The sequence below is a fragment of the Symphalangus syndactylus genome, chromosome 17 (genome assembly GCF_028878055.3).
Source record: "Symphalangus syndactylus isolate Jambi chromosome 17, NHGRI_mSymSyn1-v2.1_pri, whole genome shotgun sequence".
Taxonomy (NCBI): domain Eukaryota; kingdom Metazoa; phylum Chordata; class Mammalia; order Primates; family Hylobatidae; genus Symphalangus; species Symphalangus syndactylus.
In genome coordinates, this window is record NC_072439.2 from 57,931,764 (window position 1) to 57,956,019 (window position 24,256).

Consider the following 24,256-nt stretch of genomic DNA (forward strand, 5'->3'; position numbering starts at 1 on the left):
GCCTTCTGGGTCGTACCTCTTGGGTGTTGGGAATTCTCCTGTTTTCAGGTCCTTTAATAAGGCTGGATTGCTTCCCACGTAGGTGCTATAGCACTAGGGTTTGTGGCTGTGGTAGTTTGTCACCACCAACTTGTATTTTGGGGTTCTTGTAAATGTCTTTGCTATCTAGTTGTTCAGTAATTATGTGGGATCCAAGAAAATCCCAAAACATTTCCATAAACATTTCCATCTCCACTTTTCCAGAATCTGCTAGATCTTCTTGCCCTATTCTTAGTTTGCTGTGTGTGGTTTAGTTTTTTCCTTAATATTTTTTTCTTGATATGTTAAAATGTATCTTTATGAATATTGCTTACTTTATTATGATACACTCAGGGCAGTGAGGGATATTCACCTTAAGTCTTTAGGCATTTGTCTTTTTAATAGCTTTATGTAAATAGATATGGTAGATTTTTCTGTCTTGTGATGCCGAATTTTATTTGTCTCTGCATTGATGTGACTAAGTTTCTTTTTTCTCATTAGGATGGTTTTTCTAATCTCTCGAATCTAATTATCAAACTTTACAACTGTGTGTGAAGTGGGAGTAAATAAATTCCAGGTTTTGAGGGAGAGGAACTTTGCTTTTACTAGTTGGGAGCCTTTTTGCTTTCTCCTGAGTTGTCAAAGCTGTGACAGTTGCTGCACAGGCAAGGTCATACCCACGGTACAAGGAAATAGGGCAAGGATTCAGTTTCTTCAGTAACCTCTTGTGTCACAGAATTGAACATTTATTGCTAAGGAAACAGGAAAATTCTTTTAAAATACATTTTTTGAGTAAAGATTAGTTTACTTAAATACAGGCAGTCCTTGCTATGCAGGATAAGTAAAACAACTAAAAATAATAACGCAAGCTGAAACCGTGCAAAGCAATTTTAATAGTGGGAAAATTACAATTGTTTTGTTATCTTTAAAAATTTTTGTTAAAACACTAAAAACTTTTGTCAATTACAAAAGTGTAGGGAAATAAAAAAATAGTAAAACTACTGTTTACTACAGTATAACTTAAAATACTAGGAACATTGAAAATTAAAGTATTTTATTTCTTTGTAAAAAGCTTATCAATAGTAGTTTAAACAGCACTTCTCTGTGTCTTTTCTGTGCCTTGGTTGCTTCCAACATTTTATCCTTTGCAGTTTTAATGTCATGAAATATCTTCTAGAGTTTCTTTAATGTGAAGTATTTTCCTGGAGTCACTTCCTTTGGGACGTTGCCATTCTTTCCATCACAACCAGTTTCCTCACTGATGTTGGTAAGTTCTGTGGCTGTGTATTTAGAGGCTGTCAAACCCTGTCAGCCTTGCCACAGTCAGCATTTTCTTCTGTAACTCCATATATTCCAATTTCACTCCAGCATTACCACTTTTCATTTCTTTGCTGTACTTTCATCTTTGTTGGCCATCCCCCTGTTTGGATTATCTGTATTTGTAAAAAGTCCTTTGGGGTTTATCACTGTAAGACAGGCAACACACTGCACTCTTGGCTGTTTGTTGTCCATTGACCAATCACCAGTAGAATGAAAGAAGGGAGGTGATTGGTCACTGATCCTGATGTTCATCTGTTATTTACATGGTGGTTTGTGGACTGAAGAGCTGGCAATGAAGTTTGTCCTTTATATAATTACTCACAGTAATGTATGATAACTGAAATTTGAGCCACGTTGTTGGGGAGTGGTAATTAACTAAACCTTGGTATAAACCATGGTAATTGAAATTTGTGCATATTAGGATTATGCAAGGCAAGAACTCTGCCTGTAATATAAAAAAGCATACTTAGATTTGGTAAAAGTGGTAAAGGTAATAATGGGACTGAGTCTGAGAAATTTATGCGATAATGTAGTGTTTAAAAATATTTTTTAAAAAGTTAAAATTAAGGAATTATAGAGAAAATCCATGAAGGGGTGTGTGTATGTGTATACATTAATACTAAGGGTAAAGGTCTGAAAGGACAAAGTTTTAGTTTGTTCTGTGATTTCACTTTTCTACATTATTGAATATTCATATGACCAAAACCTTCATTTCTATGACCTGAGTAATTTCTTCTGGCACTGGATTGGCTCCCTCTCACAAATCCTCCTCTGTAGATGACTGACTTGCTTGTTACTTTTTTTTTTTTTTTTTTGAGATGGAGTTTCGCTCCTGTTGCCCAGGCTGAAGTGCAATGGCGCGATCTTGGTTCTCGGCAACTTCCGCCTCCTGGGTTCAAGTGATTCTCCTGCCTCAGCCTCCCGAGTTGCTGGGATTAGGTTGGAGTGCAGTGGCGCGATCTCGGCTCACTGCAAGCTCCGCCTCCCGGGTTCACGCCATTCTCCTGCCTCAGCCTCTCCGAGTAGCTGGGACTACAGGCGCCTGCCACCACGCCCGGCTAATTTTTTTGTATTTTTAGTAGAGACGGAGTTTCACCGTGGTCTCGATCTCCTGACCTCGTGATCCGCCCGCCTCGGCCTCCCAAAGTGCTGGGATTACAAGCGTGAGCCACCGCGCCCGGCCAAGCTAATTTTGTATTTTTAGTAGAGGCAGGGTTTTTCCATGTTGGTCAGGCTGGTCTTGAACTCCTGACCTCAGGTGATCCGCCTGCCTCGGCCTCCCAAAGTGCTGGGATTACAGGTGTGAGCCACCATGCCTGAACGCGTGTTCCTTTTTGCAGCAGAGGGAATAGTGGTGTTGTAGGTGAGGCCTGCATTTATTTTTTGCAGATAAATGGAGAAGGGAGGAATGGTGGAAAAGATTACACAAGTGGCTAAAGGACTGACTTAAGGTTTTTATGTGCAAATTTTACAACTAGAGGGAGAAAACCTCCCTAAATATGTTTATTGTAAACATTTAGGACTTATTGAAGAGTATAAAGAAATAAAAATATAAAATCACTTACAGTTCCATTACTTAGATGAACTGCTTCATCACTCTTAATATTTTGGTGTATGTCCAGCCATACTCTTCCTTTTTTATACATGGATACAGACTTTTGCACTTTTATACAAGACATATTGAAGTGGCATTATACTGTACATGCTTCCTATAAGTGGATTTACAGGGTACACACAAACTTTTAAAGCGTTTCTTTTTGTAAAATTTAAAATATACAAACAAAAAAGCAAACAAAAAAAAAAACCCCAGGATAGAGACCAGACTAGTACAATGAACTTAATGTACCTATCACCCAACTTCAGTGATTTCAGTACACGGTCAGTCTTGTTTCATCCGTAGCCACCTACTTTTGCATTATTTTGAATCATCTTCCAGGTAAGTATTTCAGTATATTTCAGTTAAAAACTTGACATTTTGTGAAATTAACCTTCCAGAAAAGTGTTATCCATGTATACCTGACAGCAATCAGATTTAAAAAGTCTTTTTATTTTTATTTATTTTTGAGACAGAATTTTGCTCTTGTTGCCCAGGCTGGAGTGCAATGGCATGATCTCAGCTCACTGCAACCTCTGCCTCCCAGGTTCAAGCGATTCTCCTGCCTCAGCCTCCCCAGTAGCTGGGATTACAGTGCCCGCCACCATGCCCAACTAATTTTTTGTATTTTTAGTAGAGACAGGGTTTCACCATGTTGGCCAGGCTGGTCTTGAACTTGTGACCTCAGGTAATCCACCTGCCTTGGCCTCCCAAAGTGCTGGGATTACAGGTGTGAGCCACCGCGCCCGGCCTAAAAGGCCTTTTAAAAATCTTCGTGTTACGAGTGAGATGCATATATATCATTTTCCTCAGATAATACAAAAAAATCCTAACACAGTGAATTTGGCCATGCTTATACTCCAGCATCAAACTTCTAGTTTCCCCATCAGTATATATCCCTCATAAAAATGTTGTGACTATTGATAGGGTGACCAAATAACTTATTGTCCAAACTGAGACACTTTGAGATTGAAAGGATGCACTGTTAATAATAATGCCCATATAATGAACATAAACCAGGACTATGTTTTGGCACAGCTGGATTGTATGCTTATCCTACCATTAGATCATGCATGTAAGATATATATACACACGATCACTATATTACATAGTCAATAAGTGGTAGCATTTATTAAGTTTAAGTATTTAATATATGCCCATGCATGGATATATATTAAAATCTTCCCTTTAAAAGGGGTATTTTGAATTGGTAACTCAGAAAGTCCTAAGTTTTCATTCCTATGTGTTTTTGGAGCTGACAGTGATCATTAATTTCTTTTAAGTACTGTAGCTTTAATTTTCATAATGAAGACTTTGTATTAATATTTGCAGCTGGAGAATGCTGGAGGAGACCTTAAGGATGGCTGCCACCACTATGAAGGAGCTGTTGTCATTCTGGATGCTGGTGCTCAGTACGGGAAAGTCATAGACCGAAGAGTGAGGGAACTGTTTGTGCAGTCTGAAATTTTCCCCTTGGAAACACCAGCATTTGCTATAAAAGAACAAGGATTCCGGTAGACTTTTCACTAATCTTTTCATGAGGAGATTGAACTTAGATTGTGAAATATTTTATTATTAATTTGCTTGAGCACTGAATTTTTCTACGAAAATAAGATATGGAATGGTTTTATGAGAAATTTCCCATGGCTCTGATTTGGGGAGAAAAAGGAAAAATTTAAGCTTTCAGTTTAAAAAGATTAATTTTAATTGCACAGTTAAAAGAACTTATTATCATTTGAGTATTTTATGTTTTATAGGATTTATGGGTCAGAGTTAGATGTAGCTGTTGTGGCCATTCATTCATTTACCCAAAAGCATTTCATCAAAGGAAAGTAGGAAGTTGGCTAGAATACTCCAAAGAGAAGAATCTGTGTACAATAAGTGTTTTTGCTTCCTGTCCCAATAGACTAGTTTCTAAAGTATGGAGAAGATTTCTTAAATCTAATATATGGGCTAATTTTGACAGCTTATACTCTTAGAACTAGTCAAAATAACAGCCAGCTTATGTAGTTTCTTCTTTTAACAACTATTTTTGGTTAATGTCATGCTTTCTTTATTTTGAGACGGAGTCTCACTTTGTTGCCCAGGCTAAAGTGCAGTGGCACGATTTTGGCTCACTGCAACCTCCACCTCCCGGGTTCAGGTGATGCTCCTGCCTCAGCCTCTCGAGTAGCTGGGACTACAGGCACATGCCACCACACCTGGCTAATTTTTGTATTTTTAGTACAGAACAGGTTTCACCATGTTGTCCAGGCTGGTCTCGAACTCCTGACTTCAGGTGATCCGCCTGCCTAGGTCTCCCAAAGTGCTGGGATTACCGGCATGAGCCACCGTGCCCAGCCAATGTCATGCTTTTTAATGCTTTTTTTTTTAATTGTTGTTTTTTCTTAGATTAAGACTGTTAACGTAGAAGCAAGCAACTGTAGTTTATGTCCTTAATTGGCTCTTAAACTCTAATATTTAACTCCCAAAATTTAAAATTTTATTTTTCTTAAAAGAATTGTCTTTCCAGTGTGAAAGTGGTTAAAAGAACTTTTAAAGACTTCACAGACATGTGTGCATTATCCTGTGATTTCTTGGCTCTGAAGTAGAGTGAATTAGAAATTAGAAAGGCGGGTTTAAATATAACTGCTCTAGTGTTAGGATACAGATAACAAATGACTCTTTCTTTTAAACTATGGAATTTTAGAGTAATAAGGGACCCTTGAGTTTATCTAATTCAGCTGACTTTATTTACCAGTAAGAACTAGTTTTTTAGAGGGATCAAAAAACTATGTGATAAATCTGAATGGCTCTCTGTCAAATCAGAGCTCCATCATTCCCCTCACCCAAAACAAACAAAAAATCCCCAGCAAACTAACAGACTAAATAGATACTAAAATAGGATAGCTGAATACTTGGCAAGAGAAATCTAATGGTGTTTCATGTCACTTGATCATAAACAGTGTCTAGGTTCACCTTGTACCTAGAATTTCCCTTATGTAGTAGGAGAATAGGAACTATACTCCTGTGGCTTTTATTACTGTAATCCTTCCTGTAGAAATAACTATTTGACCACCCCTTTTCTAGAACATTTTGTGACATGAGAGACATCTTAACCTACCTATTTTTATTTTTATTACTATTTTTTTGAGATGGAGTCTCACTCTGTCACTCAGGCTGGAATGCAGTGGTGTGATCTTGGCTCACTGCAACCTCTGCCTCACAGGTTCAACCTGGCAGATTCTCCTGCCTCAGCTTGTGGAGTAGCTGGAATTACAGGCATGTGCCGCCACGCCTGGTTAATTTTTTTATTTTTAGGAGAAATGGGGTTTCGCCATGTTGGCCAGGCTGGCCTAAGGTAATCTGCCCTTTTCAGCCTCCCAAAGTGCTGGGATTACAGGCTTGAGCCACCCCGCATGGCCCACCTATTTTTAGAAGCTTGATCTGCCTGATACATAAAATTGGTATTTGGAATGAATTACGGCTTATTGGGCCTTGTGATTGCAGGTTACTTTCAGAATAGCAGGGTAGAAATGGAAGGCTCAAAGAGTGATTAGCTTTTAAAGATTTGTTGAAATAAGACTTTCTTAATTGGTTTAAGTACTGCTTCAGTTTTATCCTTAACTAAGTCCATGACTTTTTTGTTTTTTTAATAGCACTAAGAATCTTATATCCTTGAGTTCTTTAGCAGATTAAGGGGTACTGGGCAGTCCCATGGTGGTTATCCTTTGTGAAACTAAATATAATATAATATAATCTAGAGGTCTTGATTATTAAGTATGTTTTATAGAATTTTAGCTTCTGTTTTTTTTTTTTTTTTTTTGAGACGGAGTCTCGCTCTGTCGCCCAGGCTGGAGTGCAGTGGTATGATCTCTGCTCACTGCAAGCTCTGCCTCCCGGGTTCACACCATTCTCCTGCCTCAGCCTCCCAAGTGGCTGGGACTACAGGTGCCCGCCACCATGCCCGGCTAATTTTTTGTATTTTTAGTAGAGACAGGGTTTCACCATGTTAGCCAGGATGGTCTCGGTCTCCTGACCTCATGATCCACATGCCCCGTCCTCCCAAAGTGCTGGGATTACAGGTGTGAGCCACCACACCCAGCATTAGCTTCTGTATTTTTAAGGAGTTAGGTTATAGATCTACCCTTAGGGGTAACCCCATCCCCCTTGAGAATTTTGTTATCTTAAAGATCTCATTTATCATCTGAGTAGGTTGTCTTCCATCTCTCTTTTGCAGGACACATGCTAGCAAATGTTTACCACATCTCAGGTTGCCCATACAAAGTTCAAAAGGTGCTTTTGAGCTCATTGAAATTGCTGTTTTTTTAAAAAATGATCTAGCTTGCTGAGCATTTTTTTTTCTCTCATTGTTTTGTTTTTTATTTTTTAAAAATTTTTGTAGACATGGGGTTTTACCATATTGCCGAGGCTGGTCTCGAGCTCCTGGGCTCAAGCAATCTGCCTGTCTCTGTTTCCCAAAGTGCTGTGATTACAGGTGTGAGCCTCCATGCCCAGCCTTACTGAGATTTTTTTTTTTTTTTTATAAATTTGACTTATGTTGTATTATTCTTCTGGATGTATTATAAATCTAGCAATATACTTTGTATATTTTCATATGACAGAGAATCACTGTTTAAAAAGTGTGTTGCAGTCCAAATTTGTAAGTAAGTTTTGATTAGATTTTACAATGCCTTTTTCTTTGAAATACAGATAAATCAGATTTATCTGCAAACTCAAAGTGAATTAGAGAGTACCTTAAATTGAATAAAGGGCCTAAGTATACCTTCATTATGTGAGTGGGCATGTGTGGCAAACTGGAGAGCATGTGCTGCTTGAAGGTGCAAGCCTCTTTATGTTTCCAATTGGTTGTAGTTATGCAGGAGTGAAGGCCCAGTGTTTCCAGATTTTTTTTTCCCTAAAGAAATTCCAGAAATAATTTTTGTGAAATTCTTGATATTAAAATGTTTAAATTTTTTTGAGTGAATACTAATGGCCAGTGTAGATGTATTAGTGGCCAGGAGAGGAACATAGGCCTCAATTTGCAGTTTTCCCTTATTATAGTAGTTTGACTCCCAAGTTAACCCATGCTCTGCAAATTATAAGGTAGCTAAATTATACTACTGGCCTGATTTCTGAGAGCGGGGCATGTGGGGCAGAATTGTTATTAGCTCCCTTTCCTGGGCCCAGGGAAAATTGTTGGGGATGGTGGATGCTGTAAACAGGCAAAGTTAGGTAATTTATACTTTCTATTCTGCCATCTTTTGTTGTAGAGTATTTTGCTCTGAGCCATCCAGGGCCTTCATAATACCTTCAGTTGTTCTGTGACCTGCTAGGCTCTGACAAGACCTGTATTTTCACCATCTCTAGAATTCTTACGTACTTCTTCCATTGATAAGGAAACAAGTAAAACAAATCCATGCTAAGTATCACAGATAGAAACATTGATATTATCTATTTGGAAGTTTGTGCTTATTAACAAGTAAATGCTGAATTGATAGACTTCTAAACATTGCAGTAAAGTACAGTAAAAATAATAAAACCATGTAGAATGATAATTCGCTGTGATATAATTAGAATTTGCTACATTCTACCAAAAAACAACACAATTTCTGGATCTGTGTTGTTTCCCTCAGTGGTACAAGGGAGAGAGGGCATAGACCTTGTATAAAAATTAACAGAGATTCTTCACTGATTGTTCCTTAAATCACAGTGCTATTATCATCTCTGGAGGACCTAATTCTGTGTATGCTGAAGATGCTCCCTGGTTTGATCCAGCAATATTCACTATTGGCAAGCCTGTTCTTGGAATTTGCTATGGCATGCAGGTATGTCAGCAAATTTGTTTTGAAAGCTTACTTATTTTATTCTGTTTTGCGACTCATACTGTATTAGTATTTTCTCCCTTTAGGATATTGAAGATACTTAGTTGGATGAGAGAACTTGTGCATATTACAACTGTGTGAATTGCCACACTAGTATGGCAGAACTGGCCTGATAGGGAATCTATTTTCATAGTAGTAAGTACACTATTTCATGTAACAAAACACTATCCATTTAAAAAAAACTTGGACATGCAAATTTACATAAAATTTTCAGAAATAGTACACAGAGCTCCTGTATACCTTTACCCAGTAGTCCGGTTGTTGACGTTTTTGAACCATTTGAAAGTTGCACACGTGATGCCCTGTTACTTATATTTCCTAAATATTAGGACACTCTTACTGCGTAACCACACTGTCCAGGTCAGAAAAGTTAACATTTACTCATTGTTAGAATCTAATCCACAGACTCCTTCACATTTCACAGTTTGTCTCATTAATATCCCTTATAGGCCACAGATCAGTCAGGACTATGTGTTGTTTTTAATTGTTGTTTCTTTAGACTCAGTCTGAAGCAGTTCCTCAGTGTTTCCTTCTCTTTCATGACCTTGAAAGTATTTTTAAAAATTATGTGTTAGTTATTTTGTAGAACGTTTCCCAGCTTTGGTTTCTGTGATGATTCCTCATTGTTAGATTCAGGTTATGAACTTTTGGCAGGAGTATCACAGAATTGGTGCTGGGCTTCTCAGAGCATCTTATCATGAGGCACAGGGTGAGGATTTGTGGCATGACAGGTGATGTTAACTTGTATTATTTGGTTAAGATGGTGTCTGTCAGGTGTCTCCCCTGTAACATTAATTAATAAGTATATGTACCTTGATTTTATATCAAAAGTAAGAATAGGCCAGGCATGGTGGCTCACGGCTGTAATCCTAGCACTTTGGGAGGCCGAGGCGGGTGGATCACCTGAAGTCAGGAGTTTGAGACCAGCCTGACCAACATGGGGAAACCCCATCTCTATTAAAAATATAAAAATTTGGCCAGGGGCAGTGGCTCATGCCTGTGATCCCAGCACTTTGGGAGGCCGAGGCGGGTGGATCACCTGAGGTCGGGAGTTCGAGACCAGCCTGACCAACATGGGGAAACCTGCATCTCTACTAAAAATACAAAATTAGCTGGGCGTGGTGGCACATGCCTGTAATCCCAGCTCCTTGGGAGACTGAGGCAGGAGAATTGCTTAAACCTGGGAGGTGGAGGTTGTGGTAAGTGGAGATCGTGCCATTGCACTCCAGCCTGAGTGACAAGAGTGAAACTCCTTCTCAAAAAAAAAAAAAAAAGCGTAAGAATAATAGGGACTTACTGAGATCTTGAGATAAGATACTCTTCTTCTTTTCTTTCTTTTTTTTTTTTTAAATACTTTGTTTTTAGAGCGGTTTTAGGTTCACAGCAAAATTAAGAAGGTACAGAAATATGTTATATACTTCCAACCTCTACACATGCATAGCTTCTCCCATTATCAACATCCCACACCAGAGTGACACATTTGATATAACTAATGAACCTACATCAACACATCATTATTCCCAAAGTCCTTAGTTTACATGAGGGTTCATTCTTGATTTTTGTACATTGTATTGTTTTGGACAAATGTATCATGACATATATCTACTGTTGTAGTAGTATGCATAGTATTTTGACTGCCCAATCCTTTGTGCTTTACCTGTTCATCCCCCAAATCCTGGCAACCACTGATTTTTTTTATCGTCTTTATAGATTTGCCTTTTTCAGCATGTCATATAGTTGGAATTATACAGTATGTAGCCTTTTCAGATTGGCTTCTTTCACTTAGTAATGTGCATTTAAAGTTCTTCCATGTCTTTTCAGTCTGGGTAGCTAATTTCTTTTTAGCACTGAATAATATTCCATTGTATGTATGTATCACAGTTCATTCACTCTCATTCAGTAAGTGACAGTTTACTTATTCATCTCCTAACGTCTTGGTGACTTCCAAGTTTTGGTAATTATGAATAAAGCTGCTATGAACATCCATGTACAGGTTTTTGTGTGGACATAAATGTTCAACTTCTTCAGTAAATTCTAAGGAGAGTGATTACTAAATTGTTTGTTAAGAGTATGTTTAGTTTTGTAAGAAACTGCCAAAACTCTGTTCCAAAGTAGGTGTACAATTTTGCATTTTATAGTAAAAGCCTTTTTTCCTTTCAATGTTCTTTGAAAAGTGTTTGATTATGAATTTGACTTGGCAAAAAGAAAGATTTTTTCCATCTAGTAGTCTTAGAAGAGCCTGCACCCTGATTGAGTTGAATATTGGATATTGGCTGGCTTCTTTTTTTTTTTTTTTTGTCCCAGGGTGTAATATATTTATATAATTTATTGATTTTCTTTGTCAGAGTACTCAGTGTTAATCATATAGCACAACTTATAATATTAAATGGTTGTTAGTATATTGAGAGGCATTGTAACATTTCCTAAGGAAGAATCTCACAAGACATATTTTTAAGGCCTACTTATAGTGAAATATGTCTGAAAAATGCTCCTTTAATTTAAGAGATAATGGCTTAGTGTTTCCCCATTATGTCAGTTTCCTGATATAATTATAAGGCCAAATTGTTCTGTCATTCAATAGGATATCTTATAGCCAAAGCCAGGCCTGCTGATGTTAAATGCGTAACAATTTTTGCCTTTATTGTCATCTGAACTTTTGTAGTAAGATAATGGGATATGCCGATCTTGGTTATTTAGACAGAATTTGTCCTTCCATAAAATAATGATATAAATGATGCCATCTAGCTAATGTGTTGTTTGTAAAGGACTGCCACTTAGTGACTAGGTTGGGTAATTTTAGGACCTAAGTGTATACCTTTGTCCCCCATGACATTCTGAAATTTGAGCAATTTCAGTGTCTTATATACCATCTTTTCCCATTAACTGGACTCTCCTGACAGAGGCTTTCTAATTGCTTCCTGGTGATTCTTCGCTTTAGAAGAAAAATGTCTATACTGCTTCCTTTATATCTCTTACTGATTTACACCCCCCAGCCTAAAAAATAGAATATTGGTAGAGCTTTTGAAACTTTCTTTGTATGTCTCCATTCACATTCTTCTCTTCCTATCAGAGGTAACCGACTTTCCTGAATTTTGTTATTCATTCCCTTTCTTTTTTTTTACAGCTTTGTACATATGTTTATATTCCTAAATAATATATTAGTTTTGCCTATTGACCTATATATAAGTGAAATCATACTACCTGTATTATTTTCAGCTTTGGTTTGGAGATTCATTCATGTTGGTACATTTTATTGTAAATTATTCATTTTCACTGTTGAATTTGTTTGAATATAGCATGTTACTTTTACATTCCAGTGTTCATAATGTTGGCTTTCTAGTTTCTTTCTATTATAGACAATATTGCCGTGAATATTTTTGTACTTGTTTTCTGGTGTTGTACATACACAAAATTTTCCCTAGGTTAACTGGCAGTGGGAATGCTGGGTCATAATGTACATTTTCAGCTTCTCTAGGTAAATGATATTTTTTTCCCTCAATTTATGTTCCCACAGCAATATATAAAAACATCTTCTGCTCTATATCCCTGCCAACCCTTGACATGATTAGATTTTTTTTTTTTGTATTTTCTTATCTGCAAAGGTATTAAATAGGGGTCACATTGTAGTCTTAAAGTTAATTTTCCATGTTATTATAAGATTCATATGTTTATTTGCCATTTGTGTCTGCTTTACTATAGACACTTGTTCATTTTTATATTAAATTGTCTTTGTTACTGTGTTGTGGGAGCCTTTATATATTCTAGATACTAAACTTTTCCCAACTATATATGTTGCAGATACCTTCTGGATTGTGACTCGTCTCTTCACTCTTTATGGTTTCACTTGGCTTCTTTATATACTTCCAGAAGATTTTGTCAAATTATTTTTATTGGGCAGAATTTCCTTCCCTTTCTCCCTTCCCAATCTAAAACTTATAAAATTTTGACATATCAGAAAGATAAGAGGAGCTGATCTGATTGGGTGGTGGGCCTGGAGTACTCTATGGGTTTCTTTGAGGCAGTTAGAATCTTGGGGTTTATCCAGGAATCCATATTGGCCACATACTTTGCTAGGGCCCTTGCGCTGTGAAGAGACCTGAAGACATGGAGGAGAGAACATAGTCTATTTTGATAATCACTTTAGTTTGAATGGACTGGAGTAGGAAATGAGGGGGAAGGTGAAACCAAAAATTAGACAAGGGCCAAGTAAGGAAGTCTTGTGATTAATATAAGGAACTTGGATTTTATCCTGTAGACCAGGTGTCAGTAAGCTATGGCCTATAGACCAAATGTGGCCTACCACCTGTTTTTGCATGACCTGCAAGCAAAGAATGATTTTTTACATTGTTAAATGATTGGGAAATTGAATAAGAATTATATTTGGTGATGTGTGAAAATAAAATTCAAGTCTGTGTCCATAAATAAGGTTTTATTGCAACAGTAACACCCATTTCTTTGTAAGTATTGTCTATGGATGCTTTTGAGCTACAGTGGCAAGAGCTGAATAGTTGCTACAGACACAGTAGGGCCTGCAGAGGCTAATATTTTTCTCTGGCCCTTTAAGAAAGTTTACCAACCCTTGCTGTAGATGCTAGAGGGCTAATGAAGAATTTAATCATAGACTAACACAATTATCTTTATATTGTAGTAGCTAACATTGGTAGGTCTCCAGAATATTGCTGGAAGATGGACAAACTAGAGTCAAGGGAACTGATTAGACTGTAGCAATGTTTCTTAAATTGCATGTTAGTTAATGTGCTACAGAAAAGAGTTTTGTTTCTGAGTCTTTAGTTTGACAAATACTGTGTTAAAAAAGTGCTAGCAGGTGTCTTTACTGCTGGAGTGAGCTCAAACCTTTATTGTGGGACAGTTTATTGTGAATGCCTAAAAGGAGAATGTAGAGGGCACAATTTGCTAATGGTTTTGAAGAATATGCTACTCTGAGTTATAAGAATGCACATTTATTTAAGTCATCTGTCTTATTTTCTGTCAGGGGCTGGGTCAGCCTGCATTACACATTGTTAAGGCAGATATCTTCTGATACCCGTTGTGGAACAGATGCACTAAGATGAGTGGGAGTGTTTATATCACTGCAGATTTAATGTTTGCAAAAATCTTGTGTATATTTATCTATTGTGGGAAGTTTGGGGCATGTAAATGATAAATAAGAAAAGAAGACTGATTAACAGAGGAGGTGCTGAATTGAAGAGACCATGTGAAATCAGTCTATAAGTGTATGGGACTTGAATAGATGAGCTTAACTGAAAGGCCAGATTTTCTTGCTTATCCCATCTCTACAGCACAGCCTTCAGCAGGCTTTCAGGCTGTTCCTTTGGAGCCAAAGATTAAATAGCTTGGAAAAATTTATTGTCTAATTCTTGTTCTGGTACAAGGTTCTTGTTGTCTGCTGTATCTTTTTCTAAACTCAGAATACCTTTTAAAATGCTTTTAAATCAAACTCAGATGTAAGTAATTAAGATATCTCTATTTTTAAGCAGATGAATTCATTAAAGTACACTAAGTGGAAAATCTGCCAGTGTTTAACACAAATTAACCGCAGGTCAAATTTTGAATCCAATTTTGTTTTATAACAATGCCTGTTAATAACTGTATAGTTATATATAACAATACCAAATGATCTACATTTATTAAACTCCTTTTATTTTGGGGATACAGATATATCAGGTATTCTGAAAAGAAATAATATAAATTATTAAATCAGTATAACAAAATGGGTATTTTTCTTTTGATTTCTATTAACATTAATTTTTTTCTTTGACCAGATGATGAATAAGGTATTTGGAGGTACTGTGCACAAAAAAAGTGTTAGAGAAGATGGAGTTTTCAACATTAGTGTGGATAATACATGTTCATTATTCAGGTATTACATTTTTAGATGAATAAGAACAGTAGTAATTAACTAATTTAAAGTTGATACTATTATTTTTAACAATTGGAGATTCTATAATTCATAAACAAAATTAAAGGTATAGTAGTGACCACAAGTGTAATTGTCATATTTGCCTTCCAGTTGAGTGTCAAGACAATATGGGATGGTGGTGATGTTAATAGGGAATAAGGAAGGTATTTAAGAAATTTGAAAATGCCTGTGCAGTTGTGGAACCGTACTTGGAATCGTATGTTGTGATACCAACATTTGTATTTTCCCTTTTCACTCTTTGATCTGTTTTTAAAGATTATTATTTTTCTTTTTCTTTTTTTTTTTTTTTTCGAGACAGAGTCTCCCTCTGCCACCTGGGCTGGAATGCAGTGGCACCATCTCAGCTCACTGCAACGTCCGCCTCCTGGGTTCAAGCGTTTCTTCTGCCTCAGCCTCCTGTGTAGCTGGGACTACAGGCGTGAGCCACCACTCCTGGCTAATTTTTGTATTTTTAGTAGAGACAGGGTGTCACCATATTGGCCAGGTTGGTCTCGAACTCCTAGACCTCGTGATCCGTCCACCTTGGCCTCCCAAAGTGCTGGGATTACAGGCGTGAGCCACCGCGCCATGCCAAAGATTATTATTTTTCAAAGGAAGATTAATAAAAAAGCCAAGGTTGCTCAAAATAATTTTTTCAGCTGAAGTTACTCATTGTCAAAATGAGTTTGAAATCCAGTGCTTGTTCAGCTTCATAATGGAGAGGTGTTGACACTTACATTCATCCTTATTTCATGTGACTCTTCTTGAGAAACATTTTAGGAATCTTGTATGTGATATACCAGAAGAAGCTGTAAACATAAAGATTTGGTTAAGATTTGACATTTTTCTGTCTTTCTAGTTCTAAAATTCTGGGACTGTATCACAACCTATACTATTCCTAAACAATGATGGCAACAACAAACCCCAAAATATCTTTTTGGCATTAATATACTTTATTTTCTTGCTTTATTTTTAATTTACATTTTTATTCCTTAGTATTATTTATTATTTATTTTGTAATGTAATTTAATTTTTTTTTTTTTGAGACGGACTCTTACTCTGTCGCACGCCCAGGCTGGAGTGCAGTGGCGCAATCTTGGCTCACTGCAACCTCCACCTCCCGGGTTCAAGTGATTCTCCCACCCAGTCTCCCGAGTAGCTGGGATTACAGGCGAAATTTTTTGTATTTTTAGTAGAGATGGAGTTTCACCATATTGGCCAGGCTGGTCTTGAACTCCCGATCTCAGGTGATCTGCCTTGGCCTCCCAAAGTGCTGGGATTACAGGCATGAGCCACCGCGCCTGGCCATTCCTTAATATTATTTAATATCGAGTTCTTAGTCAGATTTTCCATAACATAAACAGTGTATTTTTATGGTTAATTTGTTTGAATCAGGGTCCAGAGAAAGTGTACACATTTCATTTGATTAATGTTACTTAAGCCTCTTAAGTAACACTTTCTTAACTAAGTGTCATTAATTTGTTTGGCACTAGAGGTCCATATTGGTACTGGGTTGTAATTGTTTCTAGGACTTCCAGATAACAGCTGGGCAGTACCTAGTCTTTTAGAATTAGAAAACAGAATCATTAGTGTATACTTATTTCCAGTTAAAATGAAAGATTATAGGGTTTTTACCTAACTCTTTTGATTTTGTATCTCTCTACTCTTAAGCTGAAAATGTTGATTGCCAATTATATTAATTATTTGTTTTAACCTACAGTATGCCTGTATCTATACTGTACTTATAGTTACAGGATAACAGTTTCAGTACTAAGTCCTATTACTACTTACATAAGACTACCAAATGAAGTGCCAAGGTCTTTGAAATACCTGTTCTTAACATAAATCTCAACAGATATATAATGTTGAAATTATTGTTCTGTAATCTCTTGAAATTATTCCTGTGTGTCTGGTTATACTACCAACTTCATATATTTATTTGTTCTAGTTTCTTTCCAATTTTTATGGATTGCCTTTTTTAAGGTTTAACTTTTTTTATTGGCTTTATTTGTAATGGACATAATATTTGAATTCTAGCAGTATTCCATTGTCACTTTTTTTTTCTGTTTTTCTAATCATGTATGGCAAGCTTGTGTTTCTAAAACAAAAGAACCCATGAATCATGTTTTTAATTAAGATATTTGTGTATTTTATTTTTTGTACCTTTAGGGGCCTTCAGAAGGAAGAAGTTGTTTTGCTTACACATGGAGATAGTGTAGACAAAGTAGCTGATGGATTCAAGGTTGTGGCACGTTCTGGAAACATAGTAGCAGGTGAAAATTCTAAAAATTTTGCACAGTTCATTTAAAAAACTTTATCTGAAGAGTAAGCATATGCTTCTGTATGAGGTACTCTTTGATTTTTCCTTTTTCTTCTGAGCCGAGATCGCGCCACTGCACTCCAGCCTGGGCGACAGAGCGAGACTCTGTCTCAAAACAAAACAAAACAAAAAACAAAAAACAGACAAATAAAATTGGCTGGGAGCAGTGGCTCATGCCTGTGATCCTAGCACTTTGGGAGGCTGAGGCAGGTGGATCACTTGAGGCCAGGAGTTCGAGGCCACCTGGCCAACATAGTGAAACCCCATCTCTACTAGAAATACAAAAAATTAGCTGGGCATGGTGGCACACACGTGTAATGCCAGCTACTTGGGAGCCTGAGGCATGAGAGTTGCTTGAACCCAGGAGGTGGAGGTTGCAGTGAGCCGAGATCATGCCACTGCACTCCAGCCTGGGTGACAGAGCAAGACCCTGTCTCAAACAAAAAAAGAAGAAAAAAAATTAAACCATAGAGGCAGAGACTGAGAAATTAATTGTGGTTATTGCTTGAGTATTTTCAGCACGAAAAATTTTAATTTGTGACTAGTGACTATTTTCTCTATAAAGGCATAGCAAATGAATCTAAAAAATTATATGGAGCACAGTTCCACCCTGAAGTTGGCCTTACAGAAAATGGAAAAGTAATACTGAAGAATTTCCTTTATGATATAGCTGGGTGCAGTGGAACCTTCACCGTGCAGAACAGAGAACTTGAGTGCATTCGAGAGATCAAAGAGAGAGTAGGCACGTCAAAAGTTTTGGTAAGCAAATTATTATCTAGAAGTCTACAAATTTATATCAATAATATTGGAATCCAGGAGCTAGAGTCCTCAACACAGCCCTTAAATGTTCTACAGTTTTAGAGTGCTTTTCCAGTTACCATACATATCTTTGATATAAATAGCACTTTTAGGTAGCGATTTAAGCTAATAGTGTTTATTTTCTTTTTGCTTGTTTTGCTCAGTTTGATTTTTCATTTTACCCCGTAGGTTTTACTCAGTGGTGGTGTAGACTCAACAGTTTGTACAGCTTTGCTAAATCGTGCTTTGAACCAAGATCAAGTCATTGCTGTACACATTGATAATGGCTTTATGAGAAAACGAGAAAGCCAGTCTGTTGAAGAGGCCCTCAAAAAGCTTGGAATTCAGGTCAAAGGTATTGAAGAACCCCAGAAAAGTTAACTTACATGTTAGGACTTATTTAATCAAATCTAGTCTTATGGTTTAAATGAGCACAATTACAGTTTTCTCAGTATGCTCAAGGTTGAAAATGTTTTTTAGTTTTACAATTACCTCTGGTGTAAGAGAGGTCTCAGTATAAATTTTTAAACTATTGATTCTGCTAATTTTATACATAGATTGATAAGTTAACTGTTTGCAGCTACTGTTCAGTTCTCTTCTAGTCATTCACTTTTAAAATTATCTTTTCCTGGCCAGGCGCGGTGGCTCATGCCTATAATCCCAGCACTTAGGGAGATCAAGGTGGGTGGATCACCTGAGGTCAGGAGTTTGAGACCAGCCTCGCCAACATGATGAAACCCCGTCTCTACTAAAAATACAAAAAATTCGCCAGGCTTGGTGGTGGGCGCCTGTGATCCCAGCTACTCGAAAGGCTGAGGCAGGAGAATCTCTTGAACCTGGGAGGTGGAGGCTGCAGTGAGCAGAGATCATGCCACTGCACTCCAGCCTGAGCAACAAGAGTGAAACTCCATCTCAAAAAAAAAAAAGAAATTATCTTTTCCCACTCTATTTAATGATAGTTATGCAAGAGGCTACCCAGTCCCTCCTCAGGTATGGGTATACAGATTATTTTGCAAACAGAAAAGCTTATTGTGGGAGAGGTAAAGATTCTATACTTTTTTTTTTTTTTTTTAAAGGGCCACTAGTAAACTTCTTAGTCCTTAATAACATTTACTTTTGTAGATACCTTTTATACTTTTTAAAAACAAGGTGCAATTGATAGTTATAATGAAATGAGGTCAGTAGTTTAATGATACACGTTATTGTACATATTATTGAATTAATTGGAATTGATACCAAAAGGCTGAATAAAATGAAGACTCGTATGACGTGAACATGAGTCTATTTCTTTGAAACTTCTCTAAAATAACAGTAAAAGCATAAAACAGTGTAATACCATAAGGATGTGGGATAGAGGAGATGATAGCAGACAGATGGTTTCAATAAAATGTTGGAAAGTGGAAAGCAGATGGGTAGAGGTGGATTTTCTCTGTTTAAGCTAAGGGGGGGTCTCTCCAACATCCTGGGAAGGTCCCCAATGGTATCTTCACATGGTGATATGTGTTTGTGAAATTTGCAAATAAGATATTTTGATAATTTGTAGTTGTTTATTTTCTTTCAGCTCTAACTTGTTCTCTGTTAGGTGGTGCTGGAATGTCTGTGGGCATTTTGAGATCAGGCTAAGACAAAGATGAGCTGGGGATGTGCTTAGTATGGGTTTAGTGGTATATATGTGATTTTCAATTATTTCTGTGTATAGTTAAGTACTTGTTAGCCATCCCAGTATAACTTACGATTTTTAGTATCTTATTTGTTATTCTGTTTCTTGAAGGAGGACTTCAAATTGTAAAATTTGGATCTGTCCCTGGTAACTGACATAGCAGAATGGAGGGATTCACAACCTTGGAGTGGGGTGGGAAGGAAACCAATAAAAAGCAAGCTGATTTGTGCTGTAGACTTCTGGGGAGGCTCAGGAATTTGAAGCATTGGGTTCTTTTGGTGGCATTGGTCTCTGGGTTAGCCTAAAACAGGGATTAGTTAAAAATCTGAGAAGCAGATCCTTTTCCTTAGCACAGGAGCAAACTGCGCCCTCCTTCCCCATCAGAACACTGTGGATGTATTCTCTAGAGGGGCTAAATGAGGTTCTGGACTTGAGCCTACTAACACCAGGCATAGTTGAGGGTGGAGGTAAGACTCTACATTAAGAACAGGATTAAGTAAAATTCTCTATGCTGAATGGTGATTCCCTCTTCCTACCACTTCCTCTGTTCAACTGCCAGAATGCCAATAGGCAGGAGAGTAGATATGTCTTCTCTGGGTAGTTGACCAGGTACAGGAAAGACCTACAAATTCACTGGCTTTTCCACAGTGAAACAGCCAGCTGCCTTGTCATCTTACAGTGAAGGCCTGTAGTAACTAAGTTTTATTAGCAAATAGAGATCTTAGTTTTTAGTTTCTTGTCATTAAATAAAAAGCCCAGGATTGTTAAACGTATTCTCATAAATATTAGTTTTACAAGACACTAGTGTGTGATTCCAACAACTTTGATTCTGTTCAGGAGCCAGTGCTTTTGACTTCTTTGGGGCTAAGCTGCTTGCTGTGGCTTCTGCTTGTTGCTCTGGTGAAGCACTGAACAGAGGGAAAACAATCAGCATAATTTTTTTTTTTTTTTTGAGATGGAGTCTTGTTCTGTTGCCCAGGCCAGAATGTGGTGGCACGACCCCGGCTCACTGCAACCTCTGCCTCCCAGGTTTAAGCAATTCTCTTGCCTCAGCCTCTGAGTAGCTGGGATTACAGACATGTGCCACTACGCCCCACTAATTTTTGTGTTTTTAGTAGAGATGTGGTTTTGCCATTTTGGCCAGGCTGGTCTCACACTCCTGACCTCAAGTGATCCACCCAACTTGGCCTCCCAAAGTGTTGGTATTGCAGGTGTGAGCCACCACGCCGGCCCTAATCAGCATAATTTGTGATGCCATGGCCCTAGATCTAAATGCCAGGAGATTCTCACAGAAACAAAATTTAATGAGTGCCTGTATCTGAATTCTCTTACTCAGGATTTATTGATAGTTCTTTTTCTTTTTCTTTTTTCTTTTTTTTGAGACAGAGTCTCGCTCTGTCGCCCAGGCTGGAGTGCAGTGGCATGATCTCTGCTCACTGCAAGCTCCGCCTCCGGGTTCACACCATTCTCCTGCCTCAGCCTCTCAAGTAGCTGGGACTACAGGTACCCACCACCACACCCGGCTAATTTTTTGTATTTTTAGTAGAGATGGGATTTCACCATGTTAGCCAGGATGGTCTTCATCTCCTGACCTCGTGATCCACCTGTCTTGGCCTCCCAAAGTGCTGGGATTATAGGCATGAGCCACCGGGCCCGGCCAATAATTCTTGAATATTAATAGTTTATTGAAATTTGTAGGCAAATTTAGGGGAGATCAAAGGACTGCTCTTCAGCCTGGGAAAGACATAGCTTTTCTTTCTGTATTTTGACTTGTTATTTTTGATTAAAAAACATGTTATACCAATTTAAAACGCTTCTCCCCTTTCCTCCAGTGATAAATGCTGCTCATTCTTTCTACAATGGAACAACAACCCTACCAATATCAGATGAAGATAGAACCCCACGGAAAAGAATTAGCAAAACGTTAAATATGACCACAAGTCCTGAAGAGAAAAGAAAAATCATTGGGGATACTTTTGTTAAGGTACCTTTGTTTTTAATATCCTCAACATATACTATTTTTGATGTGAATCTTAGTATTTGTTTTTCCTTGTCACTATATCAAATAACCAAATTTGCTAATTTTATCCTTTTTCTTACATGGCTGAGAGTTTTATTGTGTATTGTCATTATATTGACCAGTAGAAACTGTTTTATGTTTTTTTTGTTGTTTTTTTTGTTTGTTTGTTTTGTTTGTTTTTTGTTTTGTTTTGTTTTGTTTTGTTTTTGAGACAAAGTCTCGCTGTGTCACCAGGCTGGGCTGGAGTGCAGTGGCACAATCTCAGCTCGCTGCAACCTCTGCCTCCTGGGTTCAAGTGATTCTCCTGCCTCAGCCTCCTGAGTAGCTGGGACTACAGGGGTGCACCATCATGCCCAGCTAATTTTTGTACTTTTAGTAGAGACGGGGGTTTCACCATGTTGGCCAGGATGGTCCTGATCTCCTGACCTCATGATCCGCCCGCCTCAACCTCCCGAACTTCTGGGATTACAGGTGTGAGCCACCACGCCCAGCCAACTGTTTTATGTTTTAATAAACATGTTTGCTTACATTGCCAGGTTGTTATTTTAACTCTTTAAGAATAGATGTCTTCAGCTGATCATAGACTTTAATTCATTGGTTATCTCAATGGCTAATTTCAAGCTCTTGAGTGGAATGTTCACATACCTTTGTTTTTTTTTTTTTTTTTTTTTTTGGAGGTGGAGTTTTGTTCTTGTCACCCAGGCTGGAGTACAATGGAGCGATCTTGGCTTTCTACAGCTTTCGCCTGCTGGGTTCAAGCGATTCTCCTGCCTCAGCCTCCCGAGTAGCTAGGATTACAGGCATGCACCACCATGTCCAGCTAATTTTTTTTTTTTTTTTTTTGAGATAGAGTCTCACTCTGCTGCCCAGGCTGGAGTGCAGTGGTGCAGTCTTGGCTCACTGCAAACTTCGCCTCCAGGGTTCAAGTGATTCTCCTGCCTCAACCTCCTGAGTAGCTGGGATTACAGGCGTGTGCCACCATGCCCGGCTAATTTTTGTATTTTTAGTAGAGACAGGGTTTCACCATGTTGGTCAGGCTGGTCTCAAACTCCTGACCTCGTGATCCGCCTGCCTTGCCTCCCAAAGTGCTGGGATTACAGGCGTGAGCCACCATGCCTGGCCACTAATTTTGTATATTTGGTAGAGACGGGGTTTCATCATGTTGGCCAGGCTGGTCTCGAACTCCTGGCCTCAAGTGATCCACCCCACTCAGCCTCCCAAAGTGCTGGGATTATGGGCGTGAGCCACTGTGCTCGGCCTGATGTACCTTTTTGAATCATGTTAAAGGACATGTTCATAAAGGAGTTTATTTTGGGGGTTGGTGGATTTTATTTTCTGGTCAGTATTTCTAAAGGATTCCAAGAGATTTAGCTGAAAGTATAAACTTTTGCTTTAAAACAAAGTTATCTCTTACAAGGCTGTTTTATTTCTGTTGATTATAGATTGCCAATGAAGTAATTGGAGAAATGAACTTGAAACCAGAGGAGGTTTTCCTTGCCCAAGGTACTTTACGGCCTGATCTAATTGAAAGTGCATCCCTTGTTGCAAGTGGCAAAGCTGAACTCATCAAAACCCATCACAATGACACAGAGCTCATCAGAAAGTTGAGAGAGGAGGTAAAAGTTTATGAGAACTTTTTCATAAAGTAGATACATGGAAAGTCTTCCATTCTTCCCTCCTCTTCCCTCTTAACATTCACAGAATTGCACAACCATCACCACATCTAATTTTAGAACATTTTCATTACCCTAAAAAGGAACCTTATACCCATTAGCAGTCACTCCTCGTTCTACCTGTTCTTGTCATTGTCATCCTGCCCCTACCCCCCAGCTCCTCCTTTCCTCCTTTCTTGCCAGCCCTAGGCAATTTATTTTCTGTCTCTATAGATTTGCTTATTTTGGGCATTTTATATAAATGGAATTGTACAATATGTGGTCTTTTATGACTGGCTTCTTTTACTTACCATAATGTTTTCAAGGTTCATCCATGTTGCTGCATGTATCAGAACTTTATTCCTGTTTATTGCCAGATAATATTCCATCTTATGGGTATAATGCATTGTATTTATCCTTTGATCAGCTGATAGGCTTTTGGGTTATTTCCACTTTTTGGCTGTCATAAGTAATGCTGCTATGAATATTGGTCATAAGTTTTTGTGGACATGTGTTTTTATTTCTTTTGGTATACACCTGGGAGTAGAATTGCCAGGTCTTAAGGTTTAACATTTTGATGAATTACCAAACTATTACTTAAAATGACGATACAATTTTACATTCCCACTAGCAATCTATGAGATTCAAATTTTTCCACATCCTCACCAAGACTTGTTGTTATCTCTTTTCTTATTGTAAAAAACACATAACAAAGTTTACCATCTTAACCCTGATTTTTCTTTTTTTTTTTTTGAGACAGAGTCTCACTCTATTGCCCAGGCTGGAGAGCAGTCACGCGACCTCTGCTCACTGCAACCTCTGCCTCCCGGTTCAAGCGATTCTGCTGCCTCAGCCTCCCAAGTAGCTGGGATTACAGGCATGCGCCACGAGGCCCGGCTAATTTTGTATTTTTAGTAGAGATGGGGTTTCACTATGTTGGCCAGGCTGGTCTTCAACTCCTGACCTCAGGTGATCCGCCCGCCGCTGCCTCCCAAAGTGCTGGGATTACAGGTGTGAGCCACTGCATCCAGCCTCATCTTAACTATTTTTAAGTATACAGTTCAGTAGCATTAGGTGTATTCACATTGTT

At 38.1% G+C, this 24,256-nt stretch overlaps 1 protein-coding gene across 1 annotated transcript in view; it reads left to right on the top strand.

Moving 5' to 3' along the window:
- GMPS (guanine monophosphate synthase) overlaps positions 1-24,256 on the top strand; it is a 62,125-nt gene that overhangs the window by 19,085 nt on the left and 18,784 nt on the right. The window contains exons 2-9 of the mRNA XM_063620288.1: positions 4,265-4,446; positions 8,625-8,739; positions 14,580-14,677; positions 16,886-16,989; positions 17,602-17,795; positions 18,024-18,189; positions 21,327-21,478; positions 22,957-23,130. Coding sequence (XP_063476358.1) covers positions 4,265-4,446; positions 8,625-8,739; positions 14,580-14,677; positions 16,886-16,989; positions 17,602-17,795; positions 18,024-18,189; positions 21,327-21,478; positions 22,957-23,130 — 1,185 coding nt within the window. The remainder of the gene's footprint in view (positions 1-4,264; positions 4,447-8,624; positions 8,740-14,579; positions 14,678-16,885; positions 16,990-17,601; positions 17,796-18,023; positions 18,190-21,326; positions 21,479-22,956; positions 23,131-24,256) is intronic.